The sequence below is a fragment of the Phacochoerus africanus genome, chromosome 10 (genome assembly GCF_016906955.1).
Source record: "Phacochoerus africanus isolate WHEZ1 chromosome 10, ROS_Pafr_v1, whole genome shotgun sequence".
In the NCBI taxonomy this organism is placed as follows: Eukaryota; Metazoa; Chordata; class Mammalia; order Artiodactyla; family Suidae; genus Phacochoerus; species Phacochoerus africanus.
The window spans coordinates 75,563,399-75,584,516 of record NC_062553.1 but is presented as its reverse complement, the minus strand read 5'-3'; the positions used below and the strand labels follow the sequence as shown (position 1 = coordinate 75,584,516).

The window sequence follows — 21,118 nt, the reverse complement described above, 5'->3', positions numbered from 1 at the left end:
CTACAGGCAGCCTGGACCTGGGTTTGGTGCATCAGACCCAGATTTCAGACCTCACTCCTTGGACGCTCCAGACACAAGCATGCGTGTTAGCTCTGTGTCCATGATGAGGAGGAGTCAGACCTGTGATCATCAGGACACAGAGCTTTCTAGGTAGAAAAAAACCAGCAGGTTCAAAGGCCCAGAGATGGGGGTCAAGCCTAGTAAGCTTGGGGGACGCAAAGGCCCCCAAGAGCAGTTATCAAGAGGAAGCCTGTGGAAGACGAGGGCAGAAAGGTAGGCAGGACCAGATGGCTTGTGGGACAAGCGTAGGAGTTTGGATTTTGTTCTAACTGTATGGGAAACCACCAGTTTTATGCATAATATGAATCCTATGTTAAAAAGAGGATTTGGGGAGTTCCTATTGTAGCGCAGCAGAAATGAACCTGACTGGTATCTATGAGGATGCAGGTTTGATCCCTGGCCTCGCTCAGTGGGTTAAGGATCTGGCAGTGCCGTGAGCTGTGGTGTAGGTTGCAGAGGCGGCTCGATCTGGCATTGCTGTGGCTGTGGCTGCAGCTCCAATTGGACCCCTAGCCTGGGAACTTCCTTATGCTCTGGGTGCTGCCCTATAAATAAATAAATAAATAAAGACACAGAGCTGGATGAGCTCATCCATAGGGAGTATCCAGGACCAAGCTATGGGGTCCCCTTACTGTCAAAGGTCGGGCATAGGAGGAAGGGGCTTCAGGGCAGACTGTATAACTTTCACTGTAATTTAGTAGTAGGCAACATTTATGGGGTTATTTTTGTTTATTTTTATTTATGTTTTTTTTGCTTAGGCCCTCAGCATTTGCAAGTTCCTGGGCCAGGGATTGAACTCATTGCACAACATCAACCTGAGCTGCAGCCGTGACAATGATGGATCCTGAACCTGCTATGCCACAGGGGAGCTCTCTGGGTTATTCTTTTTATTCCTAGTATGTTCAGAGATTTTGGTTATAAATAGGTGTTGAATTTTATCAAATGCACCTTTTGAGGTGAGCAGGTGTTTCTTCTTATGCAGCACATTCTTTTTTTTTTTTCTTATCTTTTTGCCATTTCTTGGGCCGCTCCCGCGGCATATGGAGGTTCCCAGGCTAGGGGTTGAATCGGAGCTGTAGCCACCGGCCTACGCCAGAGCCACAGCAACGAGGGATCCCAGCCGCGTCTGCAACCTACACCACAGCTCACGGCAACGCTGTGTTTCAGTCCCTTGCAGGGACCGAACCCGCAACCTCATGGTTCCTAGTCGGATTCGTTAACCACTGCGCCACGACGGGAACTCCTGCAGCACATTCTTAACCCACTGAGAGAGGCCAGGGATTGAACCCACATCCTCACAGACCCTATGTTGGGTTCTGAACCCGCGGAGCCACAATGGAAGGTCCCTGATGTATTATTTAATGCTCCTATGTTCAGTTTGCTAATGTTTGATTTCAGAACTGTATATATTTTTCATAAATGAAATTCTCCTGTATTTTCCTTTTTATGTTTCTTCCAGTTTCTGTTGTCAAGATAATACTACTATCACATAAAGAGTTGGAAGGTGTTCCCCTATTTCTTTTCTCTGGAATAGATACATAAAATAGGAATTCAGTGTTCCTTGAAAGGTGGAAAAAACTTACCTGTAAAACTCCCCTAGGTGCCAACTCTTTTTTTGTAGATAGATTTAAAAATTACTGATTAAATACTTTGAAAGGCCATATGTCTAACCAACTTTTCTATTTCTTTTTGAGTTTTATTTTATGGCTGTGTTTTCATTTTATCTAAAATGTTAATGCTGAATTCCTGTTGTGGTGCAGTGGAAACAAACCTGACTAGTATCTGTGAGGCAGGTTCCATCCCTGGCCTTGCTCAGCGGGTTGAGGATCTGACATTGCTATGAGCTGTAGTATAGGTCGCAGATGTGGCTTGGATGTGGTGTTGCTGTGGCTGTGGTGAAGGCTGACAGCTGCAGCTCTGATTTGACCCCTAGTCTGGGAACTTCCATATGCCACAGGGGTGGCCCTAAAAAGCCAAAAAAAAAAAAATTTTGAAAAGGCAATGTTATTACGAGATAGTCATACATAGTGGTCTCATAACTTGGCAAATTTATATTATAAAATGTAATAAGAGGAGGTAGGAAAGATGGAGTTAGAACTGTCTGTCCCACAGGATGGGAGGGCCATTCACAGAGACTTACAGTGATGGCCCTGTTGATAGCAGACTATCCCTTGGAGAATAATTAGATCACTAAGTGATAAGCACTGTTACTCTGCAGCTATCTAATCAGTATTTACTTGTGTTGCTCTTATTTTGCTAACTTAGTTGCTATAAAATGATGCATGATAGTTCTTTTATGCTTTATTTTTTAATTTTTTATTTGTCTGTGTCTGAGCCATGCAAAAGTTTCTGGTCCAATGACTGAACCAGTGTCACAGCAGTAACCAGAGCCAAAGCAGTGACAATGCCAGGTTTTTCACCCACTCAGCCCCAGGGAACGCCTCATGATAGTTCTTTTAATTTGCACTTGTAAAATAAACCCAGTATTACTTTGCTATTTCCTCTTGTTCTATGAGCATTCTGTTAATATCTTTCAGACTGGTTATTGTTAATGATTATGGTTTGCTTTCATTTTTGTATCGGTTGAGTTTTTTCTTTTTCTCACTTGGGATTGTTTTTGACTGCAAGTAACAGAAAACTTGTAGAGGCCTACTTTTGTTTGCAAAACAAGATGGTGGGGGGGGGGAGTGGGATGGACTAGGAGTTTGGGGTTAGTAGATGCAAACTGTTACATTTAGAGTGGATAAACCAAGAGGTCCTGCTGTACAGCACAGGGAACTATATCCCGTCTCTTGGAATAGAATATGATGGATGATAATATGAGGAAAAGAATATGTATACATGTATGACTGGGTCACTTTGCTGTACAGCAGAAATCGACAGAACATTGTAAATCAACTTACTTCAATAAAAAATTTAAAAAAACGAACACGATGGGAATTCCTGTTGTGGCACGGTGGAAACAAATCCAACTAGTATCCGTGAGGATGTGCATTCGATCCTTGGCCTTGCTTGGTGAACTTCCATTGCCATGAACTGTGGTGTAGGTCACAGACACATCTTGGATCTGGTGTTGCCGTGGCTGTGGTATAGGCCTGCAGCTGCAGCTCCAGTTCGACCCCTAGCCTGGGAACATCCACATGCTGTGGGTGTGGCCCTAAAATGTAAAAAAAAAAACCCAAAAACCCAAACCCAAGATGTTGAAAGGTAGACAATTTAGCAATTCCATAATTCCTCTAGGATCTAGATTCTGCTTTTCCAATGGATGACCTTCAGTGGGTAGTTTGCTTCCCCAGGCTTGTGTGACAGCTGCCAAACCTCTGGGCAATACAGCTTTTACTCCAGCAGGAAGAAGAACACAGAACAAAACTCTTCTCCTAGCTGAGTCTATTCTTCTCCATCAGGAAAACAAGAGCTTTCCTTGAAGCCATGCCAATAGAAGTCTGCTTACCTCACTTTCACCATAAGTCAGCCAAATAGCAATGCCAGTTTGCAAAGGAGGCTGGGAAGGTGACTATGTTTTTTTCATTCCTGTATCATTCATTTAATCAAATTAAACATGTAGCAGGAACACACTCAATGCAGCTTATGTAAATCACATTCTAGCCGCTCTTTAAAAATTTGGCCTTTAATTTTTAAAGAGCTCTGTAATCAAACATTTTAGTTTAACCAATTTAATTCATACACAGTAAAATTTACACTTTTTATTGTACAGTTTTATGAGTTAAAAAACAACAACAACATGGGGAGGAAATCTCTTGTTGGCACAGTGGATTGAAGATCTGGCATTGTCACTGCAGCGACTTGGGTTGCTGCTGTGGTTATGGTGAGGGTTTGAATCCTGTCCTGGGAACAGCCAAAAACCAAAAACCAAAAACCAAACAAAAACATGGAGAAAGATGATTTTTAACTGTGAATACTGCTGCTCCCTTCAAATTGCTTCATAGTTCCATAGTAGAAAAGGACACCTGGTTAACCCAAGCGTAGTTTGAGAAAAGCAAGAATACTTAATTAAGGCTTCCTGAGATGAGATGGAATGGAAGAAAGTTAAAGGAGGGTCCCTTTCAGTCAAAGGGGAGGTTTGCATCTCAAGAGTACCTGACTATTATCTCTAGGTTTTTGCCAGGCTCAAGAACCATCCCTCTGGGCAATTCCTCCCAGAAAAGTATGAGCCTTGCACCCCAGCAATGATGGTGGTGGTGATCTGATGAAAGACTTTGTTTTGTTGTCTCCACTGGGTGAGGCCCGAAATGTGAGAATGGATGAGATAGAAAACAGCTGTTCCATGTCCACTGTCATTAGTCACTCCCATTTCCAGCATGTCTGAGTGATAAGAGATGACAGTGAATGGCAATGAACAGATAATACAAGTAACTCAACATCAGTATTGGGTTTACCATATTCATGGAAGTCTGGCACTTTCCCATAATTTGACTATATGGTAATACTGTTATTGCATTTATTGATACTGTACAGCCTACTCTACAGTATCTCATTTTATCTTCATAACCACCTTGTTGAATCTTCTCTGGATTAGAGATTGGGCTTGAGCCTCCCTTGTCAATTTTATGAAGGACATTTACAAACTTGCTTGGTTTTCATCTGTACTCATGAAGACAAAAAGAACAAGGGTAAAATAAGTAAGGGTAAAAAGCATGGTCAACATCTTGCATGTTTAAAATAAGTGTAGTTCTGGCCTGAGGTGCAATGTGTTAAGAATCCGGCTCAGGTCACTGGGGAGGCACGGATTTGATCTCCCTTCCGAGAACAGTGGGTTAAAGCATCCAGCATTGCCACAGCTGTGGCGCAGATTCAATTCCTGGCCTAGGAACTTCCATATGCCAAGGGTGTGGCCCAAAGATTAAAAAGAAAAAAAAAAAGTGTAGATTGAGTCCATTTTAGGTGTGGTTTAAAAAAACATTTAAACTGATATGGATCTAATTTAAAACTGATCTCCTCTACTAAAATATCTCAGTGTCTCTTCCACGGTTTAATCTTCTGTATATAATCTGCATATCCAGTCAATTCACGTTTACATTCAATTTTTGCCAATTAACATTATTCAAACATGCTTCACTATAACTTGGCTATTTCTCATCCTTTCTCAGCTTCAGTTTCTTCTGTAAAATGAGGCAGCTAGGATATTATTTAATAGCCAAAGTTTTTCCAGCTCTAGTAGACTATTATCTACAGGAGAATAATGAAAATATACCACAAGTGACACAGGAGTCTTCTTTGGAGAAGAAGGTGACTTCAGAACATGGATGCTACTTAATGGGCCATAACTTTCCTTTTGTTCATGAGTCAGCAAGAAAAATACCTCCAGAGAAGGCTAAGTAGGTCAGATTTATCTAAGAAGACAGCTGTGTAATCCCATATCCCTCTCCAGCCCCATGGCACTGTAGATACATGCTTCTGGCTTTTTGAACAACAGTGAACTAGCATTACCAGCTTTGTAAAGTCCACAAGACCACAACTTGAACAATTAAGTTGGCCTTTAAAAAGCTTCAGAAGAAGAACAAAATAGAGCTTTTTTTTTTTTTTTTTGTCTTTTTGCCATTTCTTGGGCCGCTCTCGCGGCATATGGAGGTTCCCAGGCTAGGGGTCGAATCGGAGCTGTAGCCACCCGCCTACGCCAGAGCCACAGCAACGCGGGATCTGAACCATGTCTGCAACCTACACCACAGCTCAAGGCAACACCAGATCGTTAACCCACTGAATGAGGCCAGGGACCGAACCCGCAACCTCATGGTTCCTTGTCGGATTCATTAACCACTGCGCCACAATGGGAACTCCTAGAGCTGTATTTATATGTGGTCCATAGCCAGTTTTTTTTTTTTTTTTTTCTATCTTTTAAGGCATTTTCCATTGCTTCTGGTATACTGGTTAGAGTGATAAAACTTTTAATAAAAAGTAAAATAGTTTAAAAAATAGTAAAAAAAAGTTTTCTACTGTGACTTTTATTAAATCTATTTAATAGAGTCTGTAAGGCTGTCAATGTTTGTTTGCTTTCCTTTCTAAGTAAGGCAGTCATAAGAGGACTTTAAAATACATATTGGAAGGAGTTCCCATCATGGCTCAGTGGCTAACGAACCTGAGTAGGATCCATGAGGACGCAGATTCGATCCCTGACCTTACTCAGTAGGTTAAGGATCCAAGGTTGCCGTGACCTGTGGTGTAGGTTGCAGATGTGGCTTGGATTCCGTGTTGCTGTGGCTGTGGAGTAGGCTGGCGGCTGCAGCTGCAATTTGACCCCTAGCCTGGGAACCTCCATATGCCATGGGTGCGGCCCTAAAAAAAAAGATGAGAAAAGAATATATATTGGAAATAAATAGGCTAATGAGAGAACTTTCCAATAAAAGAACTTTCATGTAAAAACAAACTTGGAAGGCATGGTTACTACCTTAGTGGGCTGTGGAAGTATCTTTGTCATAGAAGGCCCTGTTAACAGAGTAGAACCTTCAAAGCCCAAGGGGCAAATGCACACCTACAACAGTGAAATGAGAAAAAAAAGGGCTGTAGTGGAATGAGAATGGAGATCCTTACTAAGGAAAGGTAGATGCTGGCAGGCAACACAGAAAAAAGGCAAGGGACAAAGAGAATACTGGAGGTGTTGGAGTTGGATATTTACAAGCTTAAACTGAAGTTTCAGCCAAGCAATTAGGCTATTTAGCCTTGTTTAGTGTTATACCCAGACAGTGTGAGACCGGGTTCATAACACTGTATTATGTTCTTGAGAGGGAGGGAGAATTCACCATTGATTTAGTCCTTCTTTGCATCCGTCCTGCTATTGGACCAAGGCTTTTCCATTGTCTAGACTGGAAGGCACCAGAAGCAATTAAATAGAGGATCAATGTAAGCAGACAGGTGTGCTCTGGTCCCTTCCCTTCTTTTTCTACACTGTTCATATTCTCTGAATTCCATACAAGCTCCTCTGGAAGCAGCAAGTTAACTAAAGATATCTTAAGATTGCCAATACTTTCAGGTTGTGCAGAGAGATTCCTGAATAAACCCTTGCTCGTGATACCGCTGGCAAAGGCATGAAATTAACTTAAAAGAGATCTCAGACCTTCGATGTACTTTTTGGTTACACGGATCAAACAAACAAACAAAAAAAAAGGGTTAGAAAACACATTTCCAAGTATCACCTATAGTACCCTGTTAATGTTACAGACAGGCAACTGGCCAAGTCCTCTACCTTAACCAGGTTTCAGAAGCTGGCTAAATTCTGCAACAGGAATCCGAAGGGAAGTAGATGCAGGGCCTTTTAAGCTACAAACTTCCTCGGAAGAGGCTTCCCCACCTGTCACAAACTGGACAGTGTCCACGGAGGGTGCCGAGCGCACCACCGCCACGCGGCGCTGAGGTCAGCCTTTCGGGTCTTGGGAGAGCTCTTTTTATTCTAAATTACAGACCTTGCAGCCACCGGATATCCTCGCTGCAGAACTGGCAGTAGCCATGTGGCTGCACTCGCCTTTCCTGACAACCACTGTATTATTTCCACTAATATCCTGTCTAGGGCCTCTCGCTGGGCGACTCCTCACTCCCACCACCTCCCGCCGCTCCATCCCCGTGGGCAATAACCCGCTCGCTGCCCGTGTGCGCAAACAAAGCGGAAACCACCACAAAGTTCTGGGCAATAGTGGCCGGGGAGCCCCTTCCGCCAGCTCGCAGAGCCCCAGTCACAGTCTCGGGGCAGGGGGGCGGTCTTCGGACGCTGCGGGGCGGGCCCGCAGCCATGTGCTCCTCGCCGGGCGGGGCAGCAGCCGCGGCGTTCGCATTGTCCACGTTCCCCGCGCCCCGCCGCGTTCCGTCCCTCCCTATCTATGGCGCACACGCGCGGAGGAGCAGCGCGCCGGAGAGGCTGGGCCGCAGCTGTTGCTGCCGCGACGGCGGCTGCACGGCACGGCGCGGGGCTGCGCGGGGCGGGGCGAGGGGGCGGGGCGAGGGGGCGGCGCGGGGCGGGCGGCGCGGGGGCGGGCCCGGGGCGAGGCGGCCCCGGCGCCAGCGAGCGAGCGGCGAGCGCGGCGAGCAGCCGAGAGGAGCGCGAGCAGCAGCATGGCGGGGCTCCGACGCCCGCAGCCCGGCTGCTACTGCCGCACCGCCGCGGCCGTGAATCTCCTGCTGGGCGTCTTCCAGGTCCTCCTGCCCTGCTGTCGCCCGGGAGGGGCTCAGGGACAAGGTCAGCCTTGCGCCGCTCCGCTGGCTTCCCTCTCCACCCCGCCCCCCTCCTCTTTCTTTTGGGGGAACTGCTGAAGTCTGTTACGAGGGCGAGGGGAGGGACGGCAAAGGAGGCAGGAAAGCGGTTGCAATTCCGGGCCGGTACCTTTTGCTCACCGCGGCGTCCTCTCCCGCGCCCCCCCGCCCCCGCCTCCTGGAAGCCGGGAAGTCGCGGGGCTCCCGGACCGCGGCGCGGACCGCTAGCCGCGCGCGCCCCGGAGCCTTTGTGCGCGGGCCCCGGGTGCCCCGGGCGCAGTCCCCGCTTTGTGTGGCGCGCGCCGGGGCCCAGCCGCGGCCCGGCTTCCTGCAGCTTTGTTCCCCAAGCCTGACCGCCCGGGCGACGTCCCGCACGCCAGCCCCAGCTTCTGCCGGAGTGCGGGGGTCCCCCGGGGTGGCTTCCCCTGGCTCCAGAGCCCCCGACCCCGCACGTCCTAGCCTCTCCGTCCAAGGGGCCGCCGGCTTGCACCCGCTCCATTGTGTGCTGCTCCTCGGGTGGCCTCCGCTTCTGGAGGGGAAGGGAGGCTTGTTTGGGTGCGGCGGGTGCAGGGGTGGACGATCGGGAAACAGGAAGCGTTTCTTTTCCGTGCCTTAAAAACGCGGTGTGTTTTTTGGTGTTGGTGCAGCGATCGAGCCCTTGCCGAACGTGGTGGAGCTGTGGCAGGCAGAGGAAGGGGAACTCCTGCTGCCCACTCAGGTGAGGACGCCAGGTGACAGGGCGGCTCGGGGGAGCGAGGGAGGAGAGGCCCGGGGGCCGCCGGCCCCCCCCAGCGGCACCGGCGCTCGGGCCACTTTGCTAGGCAAATAAACTGTCGGGCCGAGCCCGAACACCTGGCAACGGTGGCCGGCCCAGCCTCCTCCTGCGCCATGTGACAGGGCGTGAGTCACGCCGGCCCCAAGTTCAGGAGGTGGGAGCCGAGGCCACCTCAGCAGGGCCGCTTCCAGCCGCGGCGGTGCGAAGGGAAGGGCGGGCCCCTCCGCCGCCTTAGGTCCGAGGTGGGCGAGGGCCCCGAGCCCGGGATCTCTCCGTGCGCCGTTCTGTTGTGCCCGAGGACCAGGAATATGGAATATTTGTCTCAGAAATGTTAGTGCGTGCTCTTTGCCTTGGGCGTTCGGTAGCTGTGGGATGAAGATGTGACTTTAAAGGGTTGTAGTCCTGGGCTTTTTCCAAGTGCCTTTAATTCGTTTTAGAATACTCCCTCTTGTTAAGAACTTGAATTTCAGGTTTCGAGTTTTCCCCCTTATGTGATCTAATGATTGCATGTGGGAAAATCATTACTAACAGTTTGTTGGGATTCTGGCATTCTCCAGGGTTTACCGCTGCAATAGAGTGCTCTAGAGCTTTTGTGTTTAAGGATGAACTTTTAGGAGGAAGATGTGCACGTTCAAATATGATATTGTTGACTTTTTCAGTGACCCCAAATGCATGAGGGGGAGTGGTTTGTATTGTAAGGGAACGGTCCCAGCTTGTGTCCCGTAACTTTTAAGATGTTGGTTACTTCTCGCATTGGTGGCAGCACTTAATTCTATGTTATCTCATGTGGCTGTTTAGAAAACAGGATGTCTAACTATAACTTCCCTGGGAGGCGGTGCAGTTTTAGATTTCAGTGTTCTCCCTCCAATGCGAAGCATTTGGAGTGCTGCTTTTGAGATATTTGGAATATTCATTTTAACCGGGGCTAATGAATAACAGTGTCAAGGTGGAGAGGTGATTTTTAGAGGAAAAATTTCCTTAGACCCAGCAGGCTGAAGGAGACCTGGCCTTGGAGAAAAAGCCCTGTTGGGATGGGCAGCAGGTAGTCTGTCCTTCTCTTAAAAGTTTATTCCTAAATGCATTTTCTCCCTGATTGTAAAGAGCAGGTGTGTGTTGTTAAAGAACAAAAACAGGAGAAAAGAGCAAAATAGAAATCCTTCAGTTCTTGCTGAGAGAACAACACTTAACATTTGGCATACTTTTAAAAAATACAGTATAGTCGTATGTGTGTATACCTGAGTTTTCAGCAGAGATTTTATTGTGGGGGGCGGTCCTGGAGACTGTAGGATGTCAAACAGTTAGAGCATCTCTGCCTCACCCAGTAGATGTCAGGGGCACTTCCTGTGCCACCCCCTTCCCCATGCCATCTAAAAATGTCTCTAGACATTGCTAAATGTCCCTGGGGAGCAGATGTGCCCCTGTAGAGAAGCTCTGGTGTCTGTCTATACATATTTGCATTATCACCCAGTCGTGGCCTCTACCTCTTACCCCTTAGTGTTGGAAGCCAACCCAGATGGAAAGGAAAGGAAATTATAGACTTTCATTTGTTGCAGCAGTAGTTGAAACTTTTGTCATTGTGCTCAGAGATGGAAATGTCAAAGCCTCTGATAGAATTAATGACTTTATTTATAGGTTCCAAGGTTATTTTATGTAATTCTTAATTTCTGGTTTTGTTTATAATGGTTCATTTTGGTAAAAAAAAAAGTTAGAATTTAGAAACTTTCTCTGGAGTACTCTGATGCATTTATAGCTAAGCAGTTTTAACCAAAACTATAATGAAAGTGAAACTGATATTCAAAATAATTTTCTAAATACTCCATCACTACCTATATGTGTGTTTTTTAGAGACTGTTTTACCCTGTGTGTGCCTGGATGGGGTACGTGAGGATGTATATGGGTCTGTCTGTATTTATCTGTCTAAGCTACTTCTGTATATGCGTGAGGGCAAACTGCAGAGCGTTCTAAAGAGGTTTTTTTTTTTTTTAGGGAATTCTTTTCAAAGTATTTTGCATTTTTTCAGACAGAGTTACTGCATGTGTGTCAGAGAGCCTGTTGAAAAGAGAATGTTTATAGGTGCATTTCAATTTGAGGGTTTTCTTTTTTTTGGCCATGCCCATGGCATGTGGAAGTTCCCGGGCCAGGGATCGAACCTGTACCACACCTGTAACCACAGCTACAGCAGTAGCAACACCAGATCCTTAACCCACTGAGCCACAAGTGAACTCCTGGTTTTCTGCTTCATTGGATTGTAAGTTGGGTTCCTTTCAGGAAGACTTAAAGATGGCTTCAGAAGCTAAGATTTGTCAATGGTAGGTGAAGGAGGAGCATCAGAAGAAGATGTGGCATGGGAGTTCCCGTTGTGGCACAGTGGGATCTCTGTGTTTCTGAAGCTCTGGGATGCAGGTTCGATCCCTGGCCCTGCGCCGTGGGTTCAAGATCCAGTGTTGCTGTAGCTGTGGCATAGGTCACAACTGCAGCTTGGATCTGATTCCCGGCCTAGGAACTCCATAGGCCCTCAGGGTGGCCAAAAAAGAAAAAAAATTTGCCAACACTAATTATTTATACAGTTATTCATTTTTCAAATGTTTTCTGTAGATTGGGTCTTTTTTTTTTTTTTTTTCCTATTGGGTCCCTTAAGTGATCAAGAAGTCAAATAATGCATCACTAGTAAAACCAGATACAATTGGGTGGTTCTAAAGTGCCAGGCTTCTAAATCCTTCCAGGATTTGACTCTTGGCTCCCTCCCTTTCCACCTCTCTGTCCTCAATTTCTTCATCTGCAAAATGGGGCCAATAGTGGTGCCCATCTCAGAGGGTTTTATGAGGATTAAATGCCTTGAACTTAGTAAGCAAGTTCACGTTCAATACATGTTACCTATTCTTTTGGAATTACCTCCTCGGACCCCTGGATTTGGTCATTGGAGAGCATAGAACAGCTTGCCTGCTTTGAAGGGACTGACCCTGTGCAGTTAACTCAGTAGTATTATGTGCCCAACAGTAGCGCAGATAAGTTATGTTATTTGTGTCTTTGTATTATATAGTCTTTTGTAAAATGGGTTGGTCTAGGAACAGAAAACTCTGTCTCTGGTGATGAGAAGAAGGAAGAAAAAAAACCCCATGGGGTATTATTCTGAGATTGACAGAATTTTCCTCTCCTCTGACTCTGTTTCACCCCACGAATCCGAAACAGCGGTATTATAGAAACATATGTTTTCCTCAGCTTATTGTTAAGAAGTGCTGGTGTATGTGCAAGATGCTGCCTGTGTACCTTCTCACGCCACCTTCTAGGTCAGAACCTTCCCAGCTTCCCTGTGATGCACTTGATCTGCTCTGGCCCTTTAGGCCTCGGGGATGCTCGCTCCAGCCTGCACCTTGACCAGGCAGGCTCACCAGGCGTCCATTGAACAAAAGCATGAATGCTGTGGCCCTGCCGTTGGTCCAGGACCAGCCCTTCTTGTCCCTTGCATGGCAGCGGCACTGTCACCTCACCATTTCTCTTCTTGAGTACCTCGGGAGTCTGGATTTTTTCTTTGTCTTGCGTGTGCCTTGTGGACCTAACGGAGCCTGGACATCTATGCCTGGGAGCCCTGTTTTGGCCACGATATTGTGCATACAGGAGGCATTTCAGGGGGTTCGTCTTAGAGGAGGGGAGGCAGCGGGCAGTGTCCTGTCCGGTTCCCTCTTTAGGAGCTCGGTCACGCCTGAAGCTGGCAGGTGGAACGTCTCAGGCATTGAGTTCCTGTGACTGTTTCTGAAGCGCATTTTTGGTATCAGTTGTGGGCGCTAGCAAGGCAGTCTAGAACGTGTTCATTTCATCTCTTTGGGCCTTGCTGGGGTGTGGAGCCTCACTCCTCAGGTCCCTGCATGGGTCTGGGACTGGCACATTGGTGCCGAGGAGGGGCAGCTGTCCCCCGAGCCAGAAGCGTGTTGGTCTGGAATGGGATGGCGGGAGCTCTGCACCTTCCCAACCTTCTTTGTTCCTCTTGGAAAGAGCTGGCCTGGCCCTGGCCCAGGTGGGCCCATGCAGGACAGTGAGGAATAAGAAAGCTGCTGCCTGCAAACTGTGGCCTTTGGAGTGGCTAAGCAAGGAGATCCTGCTGTCTAGCCCAGGGAACTATATCTGGTCCCTTGTGATGGAGCCCGAGGGAGGATAAAACGAGAAAAAGAATGTATGCCTGTGTGTGGCCGGGTCACTTTGCTGTCCAGCAGAAACTGACAGAACACCTTAAATCAACTATAATAAAAACTTAAAAAAAGAACGAAAGCTGCTGCCTTTAAAAGTCCCACGCTTGTTTATCTTGCCCCCTTAAGCCTGAGCGTGTGGATAACAGAAATTGGGAGAAAGTGAAACAGGAAATGGCAGAGCATCTCAGGTAGCACGTTACGTAATAGCCTCTCGCTCCTGTCAGGGGAGCATTGACTAGTATTTGGAAATCTTTTTTTTTTTTGTCCTAGAGATTTATTTTTGGTTGAATCAGCTTCCACTCTTTTTCTTTTAAATTTTGCAGAGCCATCTCGTGAAGTCAGACTTTGATTATCTGTAAGATAGGTAATTGGAGTGACTCATTCCAATGTTTACTGTCCATATTGACTATTTCATTGACAAGAGATTGAAATTCGTTCAACATTTGGATGTTGATTTCCACTGTTAACATAGAGAAATAACAACCAGCCTGGGTTGAATCCCACTGGCTTCGTTTAAGCACTTTATGGATATTAACTCATGTTAATACACTGCAGAGTATGAAGTGTTTTGAGCTGATTGCAGATGAGGAAACTGAGCCACGCTGTTGGTAAGTAACTTGCTGAAGGTGATAAGAACGTGACAGGGGTGGTGTTTGCACCCAGGAGACATTTGGCTCCAGCGTCCAAGCTTTTGGCCCCTTTGCTCTGGTGCGAAAGTAGTATTGTGAGAAATTCCTGTCTCTGGGAGAAATAAGTTCATGTTTGGTTTTGAATTAGAAAAACTTGCTTCATGAAGTTTTGAAAAATAGTTATTACATCTACTGGTTATTTAGCAAAATTTTTTTTATCAAAAGGACATTTTATTGCAGTATAATTGACATAGAAGGGTATATGCATTTCAGGTGTACAAGGTAAGGATTCTGTATTTGGAGATAGTGCAAATAAGTCTCACTAACACCCACAACCATACCGGAGTTCTCAAAATTTTTTTTCTTGTGATGAGAACTTTTAAGATTTACTCCTTATCAACTTTCAAATGTGCAGTACCGTATTGTGACCTATAGTCACTGTATAATACATAACATCCCGGGAACTTATTTTATAAATGGAAGTTTGTACCTTTTGACACCTTTCATCCATTTCACCCTCCCCACATCCCCTGCCTCTGGCAGCCACCAGTCTGTTCTCTGTCTCTGTGAGCTTAGTGGGTTTTTTTTTTTTTTTTTTCCCTAAGATAGGAATTCCTGTTGTTGCTCAGTGGTAATGAACCCAACTAGTATCCTTGAGGACACAGGTTCGACCCCTGACTTCGATCAGTGGGTTAAGGATCTGGTGTTGCTGTGAGCTGTGGTGTAGGTCACAGGTGTGGCTCTGATCTGGCTTTGCTGCAGCTGTGGTGTAGGCCAGCAGCTGCAGCTCCAATTTGGCCCCTACCCTGGGAACTTCCATTAACCTCAGGTGTGCCCACCCCCAAAAAAGATTCCACATATAAGTGAGATCATTGGCATTCATCTTTCTCTATGTGACTTATTTCACTTAGCATGATGCCCTCAAGGTCCATTCATGTTGTCACAAGTGGCAAGATTTCATTCTTTTTTATGGCTGAATAGTATTCCATTATGTACTATATCATCTCTATCCATCTCTCAGTGAACATGCATTGCTTCTGTGTGTCAGCTGTTGTAAATAATGCTGCAATAGGAGTGTATGTATCTTTTCAAATTAGTATTTTAGTTTTCTTCGGATAAACACCCAGAAGTGGAACTTGCTAGATCATAGGGTAGTTCTATGTTTAATTTTTTGTGGAGCCTCCGTACTGTTTTCCATACTGGCTGCACCAGCTTGCAGTGCCACCAACAGTGTACAGGGTTTCCCTTTTCTCCAGGTCCTCACCAGTTTTTGTTCTCTTTTATTTCTCTCTCTCTCTTTTTAAGGGCCACACCCATGGCATATGGAAGTTCCCAGGCTAGGGGTTGAATTGGAGCTGTAGCTGCTGGCCTACGCCACAGGATCCAGCAATGCTGGATCTGAGCCATGCCTGTGACCTACACCACAGCTTATGGCAGTGCTGGGTCTTTAACCCACTCAGTGAGGCCAGGGATCAAACCCGCATCCTCATGTATACTAGTCTGCTTTGTTACCACTGAGCCACAGTAGAAACTCCATCTTTTGTCTTTTTGCTGAGGGGCATTCGACAGGTGTGATGCAATGTCCACTAGTATTTAAGAAACAGCTAGATGGTACTTAGCCCTGCAGACATTTATAGAATGTGTACTGTGGCCACTGTTTTAGGTGCTGGTGATACGCGGGGAACAGAAAAAGAAAACCACTGCCCTTGCGGAACTTGAAGTTTAATAGAGGCATATAGAAAATAAGAAATAGAATAAACTAAGTTGTCAGAAGGGTATCAGTGCTGTATGGTGGCAGACTGGGGGAAGATGCTGGTGCTGGGAGTTGGCAGTTTTAATTTAAGAAGTGAATTTGGGTCTCTTTGAGAAGGCCTGAGTTACGTTTGAGCCAACCCCCCAAAGTAGCAAGAGAATTAGAGTAGCTGGTGCAAGGGCCCTGAGGCACTGCCAAGAGGGAGTGGGGAGAGATTACAGGGTATGGTCCCTGCCCTTTGAAAGCTTGGTGGTGTTTGGGAGATAAGGCTGGATCCAGGTGCTGAAATGCAGGAGCCAAGAGGAGAGGAGAAGCAGCTTGTTTGGGAGGGAGAGGGAGGGGCTGCTTAAAGACCTGCATCAGCCTAGAGCTTCACTCGGGGGGGGGGGGGGGGGGGGGGAGGTGTGTGTGTGTGTGTGTGTGTGTGTGTGTTTCAGATGTCTTGAATGGGAGCCAGAGCACCTGCTGCAGTGTGGTTTTAGAGAATGGGCTAGGTGTGTCAAGGTCAGGTAACTCCGTTGTGTCAAGCTCAGGTAACTCCATTCCAGGTGCAGGAGCTTGGCCTGTGGAGCCAAGGTAGGTCCTTGAGCAGAGATGAGCGCCATGACCTTGACTGCTGGGTCCCTCCCATGCGAGTGGGAACGATGATGTTGAGGAAGATTGTTTTTGATGGGGTTGAAGGCAGCAGTCTTTTTTTTTTTCTTTCTTTTTTTTAAATTGAGATATAATTGATTTACAATATTATATATTTCAGGTGTACCAGATAGTGATTCACAATTTTTAAAGGTTATACTCCATTTACAGTTATTATAAAATATTGGGTGTATTCCTGGTGCTGTACAACATATCCTTCCAGAGTCTTTATTGTATTTGTGGTAGTTTGTATCTCTTAGTCCCCGACCCCATTTTGCCCCTCACCGCTGGTAACTGCTAGTTATTCTCTGTATTGGTGCGTCTGCTTCTTTTTTGTTATATTCACTAGTTTGTTTTATTTTTTAGATTCTGCATATAAGCCATATCATACAGTATTTGTCTTTGTCTGATTTAGTTCACCAACTTCCAAGTCCATCCATGTTGTTGCAGTTGGCAAAGTTTTATTCCTTTTTATAGTCAAGTAATAGTCTGTTTTGTGTGTGTGTGTGTATGCTTAGCACAGTGACCTTGACTGCTGGGTCCCTCCCTGGGGTGGGAATGATGTTGTTGAGGAAGATTGCTTTTGCAGTGGTCTTTTTTTTTTTTTTTTTAACTGAGGTATAATTGACATACTATATATGTATATATGTGTTTTTTTTTTTTAAGGCCGCACCCGAGGCATATGGAAGTTCCCAGACTAGGGGTTGAATTGGAGCTGCAGCTGCTGGCCTAGCCACAGCCGTGGCCAACACCAGATCTGAGCCACATCTGTGCCCCATGCTGCAGCTTGTGGCAATGCCAGATCCTCAACTCATTGAGCGAGGCCAGGGATCGAACCTTCATCCTTGTGGACACTGTGTCCAACCCACGGAGCCACAGTGGGAACTCCTGTACCACATTTTCTGTATCCATTCATCCGTTGGTGGCTATTGTAAATAGAGCTGCTCTGGATGCATGGTTCTTTTCAAATTAATGTTTTCATTTTTTCTGGGTATGTGCCCAGGAGTGGAATTGCTGGGTCATATGGTAGTTCTATTTTTAAGGTTCTTTTTTTTGGGTTGTCGTTTGTATTTTTGGCTGTACCCACAGCATGTGGAAGTTCCTGGGCCAGGGAGCCAACCTGCACCACAGCAGTGACCCAGGTTGCTGCAGTGACAATGCCGGATCCTTAACCTGCTGCGCCACAAGAGAACACCTGTTTTGAATCTTTTGAGAAACCCCACACTGTTTTCCACTGTGGCTGCCCCAGTTTACATTCCCAGCAAGTGTATGAGGGCTCCCCTTTCTCCACGTCCTAGGAGGGCATCGGTCTTAAAGGGAATGAAAAGCCCCTCCGTGATGGGAGCGCAGGCCTGGGGCATAGCTCATGGCTTGGGCTGATTTGCTGCTGGCCAGAGGGATGGAGGAGAAGGGCAGGTCTGAACTGTGTTTCCAATAGTGGGTAGGTCTTCATGCTTGGAGGTGAAGTGTAAGATGGCCCTAAGGCTTGCCCGGGGGTCAAGGAACGTGACAGGGTCCCCGCCAGAAGGAGGCCCTCGGCAGGGACCCTGGACACTGAGAAGTCGAGTGTTGGTCCTGATTGCTCTGGGGACCTCCAGTGCGTCTATCCTGGAGGTGTTTGACTGTAGGGCTGCAGCAGTGAGGTCACTCCTACACGGGCCGTGGAGTCCCTGCCTGGGCTGGTCACGGCGGGGTGCTGTGCTGACCAAAACGGCCCCAGCCTTGGCTCTCCTGGGAAGAGAGCCATTTTTTCGACTATCTCCACCCGTGAGAGGTGGGGCTGGAGGGAGGGAGTTGGGTCTGACAGTTCCAAGTGGGGGTTGACATTCAGAGGGCTGTAGTTCAGCAGGGCCTGGGCCCAGGAGGCAGTGGGCACCCCAGCAGTGCTACCAGGATAGCCTGGGGCTGGGGCGAGCTGAGGGTGGGCAGTATTCCTGCTGCCGGCAGTGCCAGCTTCAGCAGCGGATGGTCTACACCATGAGCACAGCTGCCGGGCAGACACCAGCGGAGCATTGAACTCTGTCTCTGTTGCAAGTGCCTTTTGTTTTTAACCCTCTCGGTGTGTGACTTCTGGTCAGGTTTTGGCACGGTAGGTCTCAGAGAAGATTTCAGAAGCGGTTTTGACTGAGATGTTTATGCCGTTTATAACGAACGTGATCAGCCTTTTAACGCGAAAGTCAAACGCTATCAGGTGTTCATTTAGGGGATTCTGAGCTAAAGAGAACCCTTTTTGTAGGAGGGGGCTTTTACTTATTAAGCTTCATCTTGAGTGATTAAACTGCAACATCAAAAAAGGTTTTTGGAGAGAGGAAGGATGACAAGCCCATTTTGAGATGATGTTTTGGTTGCCATGTTAAATAGGTAAGAAGATAGATACTTACCGTGAATTTCTAAAGGATCCCTTGGCAAGTTCAGGCCTTTAGAGGAGCCATTCCAGTGCCATTCTTTTTCTGGATAACTAGTTACCGAATGCCTGCTGTATGCCAGGCACTGATTTAGGCAAGTTCATCACCCCTGCGTGATCTAAAGGACTGCTTATGTTTTGTTTTCAGGGGGGAGATTTTGGGTTTCTTTGAAACAACTGTTAAAGCATATTCTTTCTCAATAGGGTGATTCTGAAGAGGACATGGAGGAGCATTCTCAAGAACAAAGGTAAGGAAAAAAAAAATGGGCGTGCTGAGTTTTTCTGCCCCCTTTGAATGCCCTCTGCAGTCTGGGGATTTGTCTGCGTTTATGTATTTAATATTATCTGTGATGTACCTTTCTCTTGGGCATTTGGGGGAATCTATTTAATGACTGTTTTAAAGTAAGGTTGCCCAGAAAGTTGTTAAAACAACCCCCCTCCCATCTGGCTACTTGCATCCTCCTGGTTTAAAAGCCTGTGTTGAGCATCAGGCACTGTCCTGGGTGCTGGACATAAAACATTGAACAAGACCTGTGTGCGTGTAGTAGGGACGTCAGCCATCGCTGCAAACAAAACAGTTATGCTGGTAAGAACTGTCAAGAATTAGACTTCTGGAGTACCTGTTGCGGCTCAGTGGTAACGAAGCTGAGTAGTATCCACGAGAATGCGGGTTCGATCCCTGGCCCAGCTCAGTGAGTTAAGGATCCAGCCTGGCTGTGGCTGTAGCATAGGCCGGCAGCTGCAGCTCCCACTCAGCCTCTAGCTTGGAAACTTCCATATACTGCAGGTGCGGCCCCCCCAAAAAAAGCAAAAAAAAAAATTTTTTTTTTTTTGAGGAGAATTAGATTGCTGTGGTAGAGAACAGTGAGGTAGACAGCTTGGTCGGGTGGTCTGAGGTGACATTGGAGCTGAGGTCTGGAGGATGTGTGTGGGAGCAGCTGGGTGGTGAACAGAGGGAATAGCAGGTGCAGAGGCCCTCAGGTGGGAAGCTTTGGCTGCGATCCAGGAACGCGGAGAAGGCCGGAGGGGTTTTGTAGGAGAGTGAGATGAGGTGTAGGACCTTAGAGGCCAGAGTGAGGAGGTTGGATTTAATTTTATTCTTTTAAAATGTGGCATGGAGTTCCCTGGTGGCTCAGTGGGTTAAGGATCCAGTGTTGTCACTGCAACAGCTTAGGTTGGGTTTGATCCCTGGCCCTGGGGAACTTCTGCCTACCTTGGGCGAGGCCAAAAAAAGTGTGGGATGAGTGGTTAAAAGATTTTAATCAGGGGCTAGCAAATCCAAAGACATAAATTACATTTTTAAGAGAATACTTTGGTCTCTGGGTGGTCTTGGTTCGTTGCTGGGAAATCTGGTCCCTTGGAGATACTTGAAGGTACCTGGGTATGAAGGTAACCTTCAGCGGAATCAGCTTCTAGATCCCCAGCCTTCATATCTTCTCCTAAAACTGATCTCTCTGAGGTTATGATAGATCCTTTTCCATCTCTGTTTTGACTCTGAGAGAGGCATACCTCTTACCAGGTGCCGAACCTGCTGTGTGCTTCATCTTGGGCATGGGGCCAGTTTGAGAAAGTGTCTTAACTCTGACTGGATGACAAGTGCTTTTGTAATTCTGGGAGTTTTCAAATCTTGACTTTCTGTAAGATTGAAGGAGGACCCAATCAAGTTGGCAGTTGTTAGACCATCAAAAGCTTTTGAATGATAGAGTGTTTTTTGGCCAAATGCTGAGGGAGTTTAGAGCCTACAGGGACAGTGCTATCACAAAGCTCCTTCCTTTCACCTCTATTCATGTGAACAAGCTTTTTTTTTTAGATTTTTGTCTTTTTAGGGCCACACCTTTGGCATATGAAGTTCCCAGGCTAGAGGTCGAATTGGAGCTACAGCCACCTGCCTACACCACAGCCATAGCAACACCAGATCGGAGCTGCGTCTGCAACCTACACCACAGCTCACGGCAACACTGGATCCTTAACCCACTGAGTGAGGCCAGGATTGGACCCATATCCTCATGGATGGATAGTGGTCAGGTTCAGAGGATCAGTTACTGCTGAGCCACAATGGGAACTCCTGAACAAGCTTTTTCAATGCTTATATTAAAAAAAAAAAGGACAAGAAAAATAAGGTTAAATTGATGCTGATCAGGCCCATCTTACTCTAGCAGTAATATTCATATGACCCAATTAGGGGGAAAGAGACAGTTGTATCCATCTCGTTAAAGGATGCAGTTTTCTTTCTTTTTTCTTTTTCTTTGGTTGCACCTGAGGCATGTGGAAATTCCTGAGCCAGGGATCAAAGCTGCACTGCAGTTGTAGCTTGCACCACAGCTGCGGCAGCGCCAGTAAGGGATGCATTTTTCTTTTTTCTTTTAACCTTTTTTCTTTTTATTTTATTGGAGTATAGTTGCTTTACAGTGTTATGTTAGGATGCACTTTTCAATACAATTTGAACTCTTAAGATTAGTTACCTACCTATCAGAGTTTGTAAAT

The 21,118-nt window shown here is 46.6% G+C and overlaps 1 protein-coding gene across 4 annotated transcripts in view; it reads left to right on the top strand.

The window, feature by feature from the left end:
* The first annotated feature begins 8,064 nt into the window (after positions 1 to 8,064).
* Positions 8,065 to 21,118, top strand: part of TMEM131L (transmembrane 131 like) — a 181,588-nt gene continuing 168,534 nt past the window's right edge. For 2 of the 4 annotated variants that reach the window (XM_047798811.1, XM_047798810.1), the window contains exons 1-3: positions 8,068 to 8,242; positions 8,904 to 8,974; positions 18,839 to 18,882. In XM_047798811.1, coding sequence (XP_047654767.1) covers positions 8,119 to 8,242; positions 8,904 to 8,974; positions 18,839 to 18,882 — 239 coding nt within the window. In that variant the 5' untranslated portion in view covers positions 8,068 to 8,118. Of the gene's footprint in view, positions 8,243 to 8,903; positions 8,975 to 18,838; positions 18,883 to 21,118 lie in introns of all 4 variants that reach the window. The other 2 variants (XM_047798813.1, XM_047798812.1) reach the window with 2 other exon arrangements.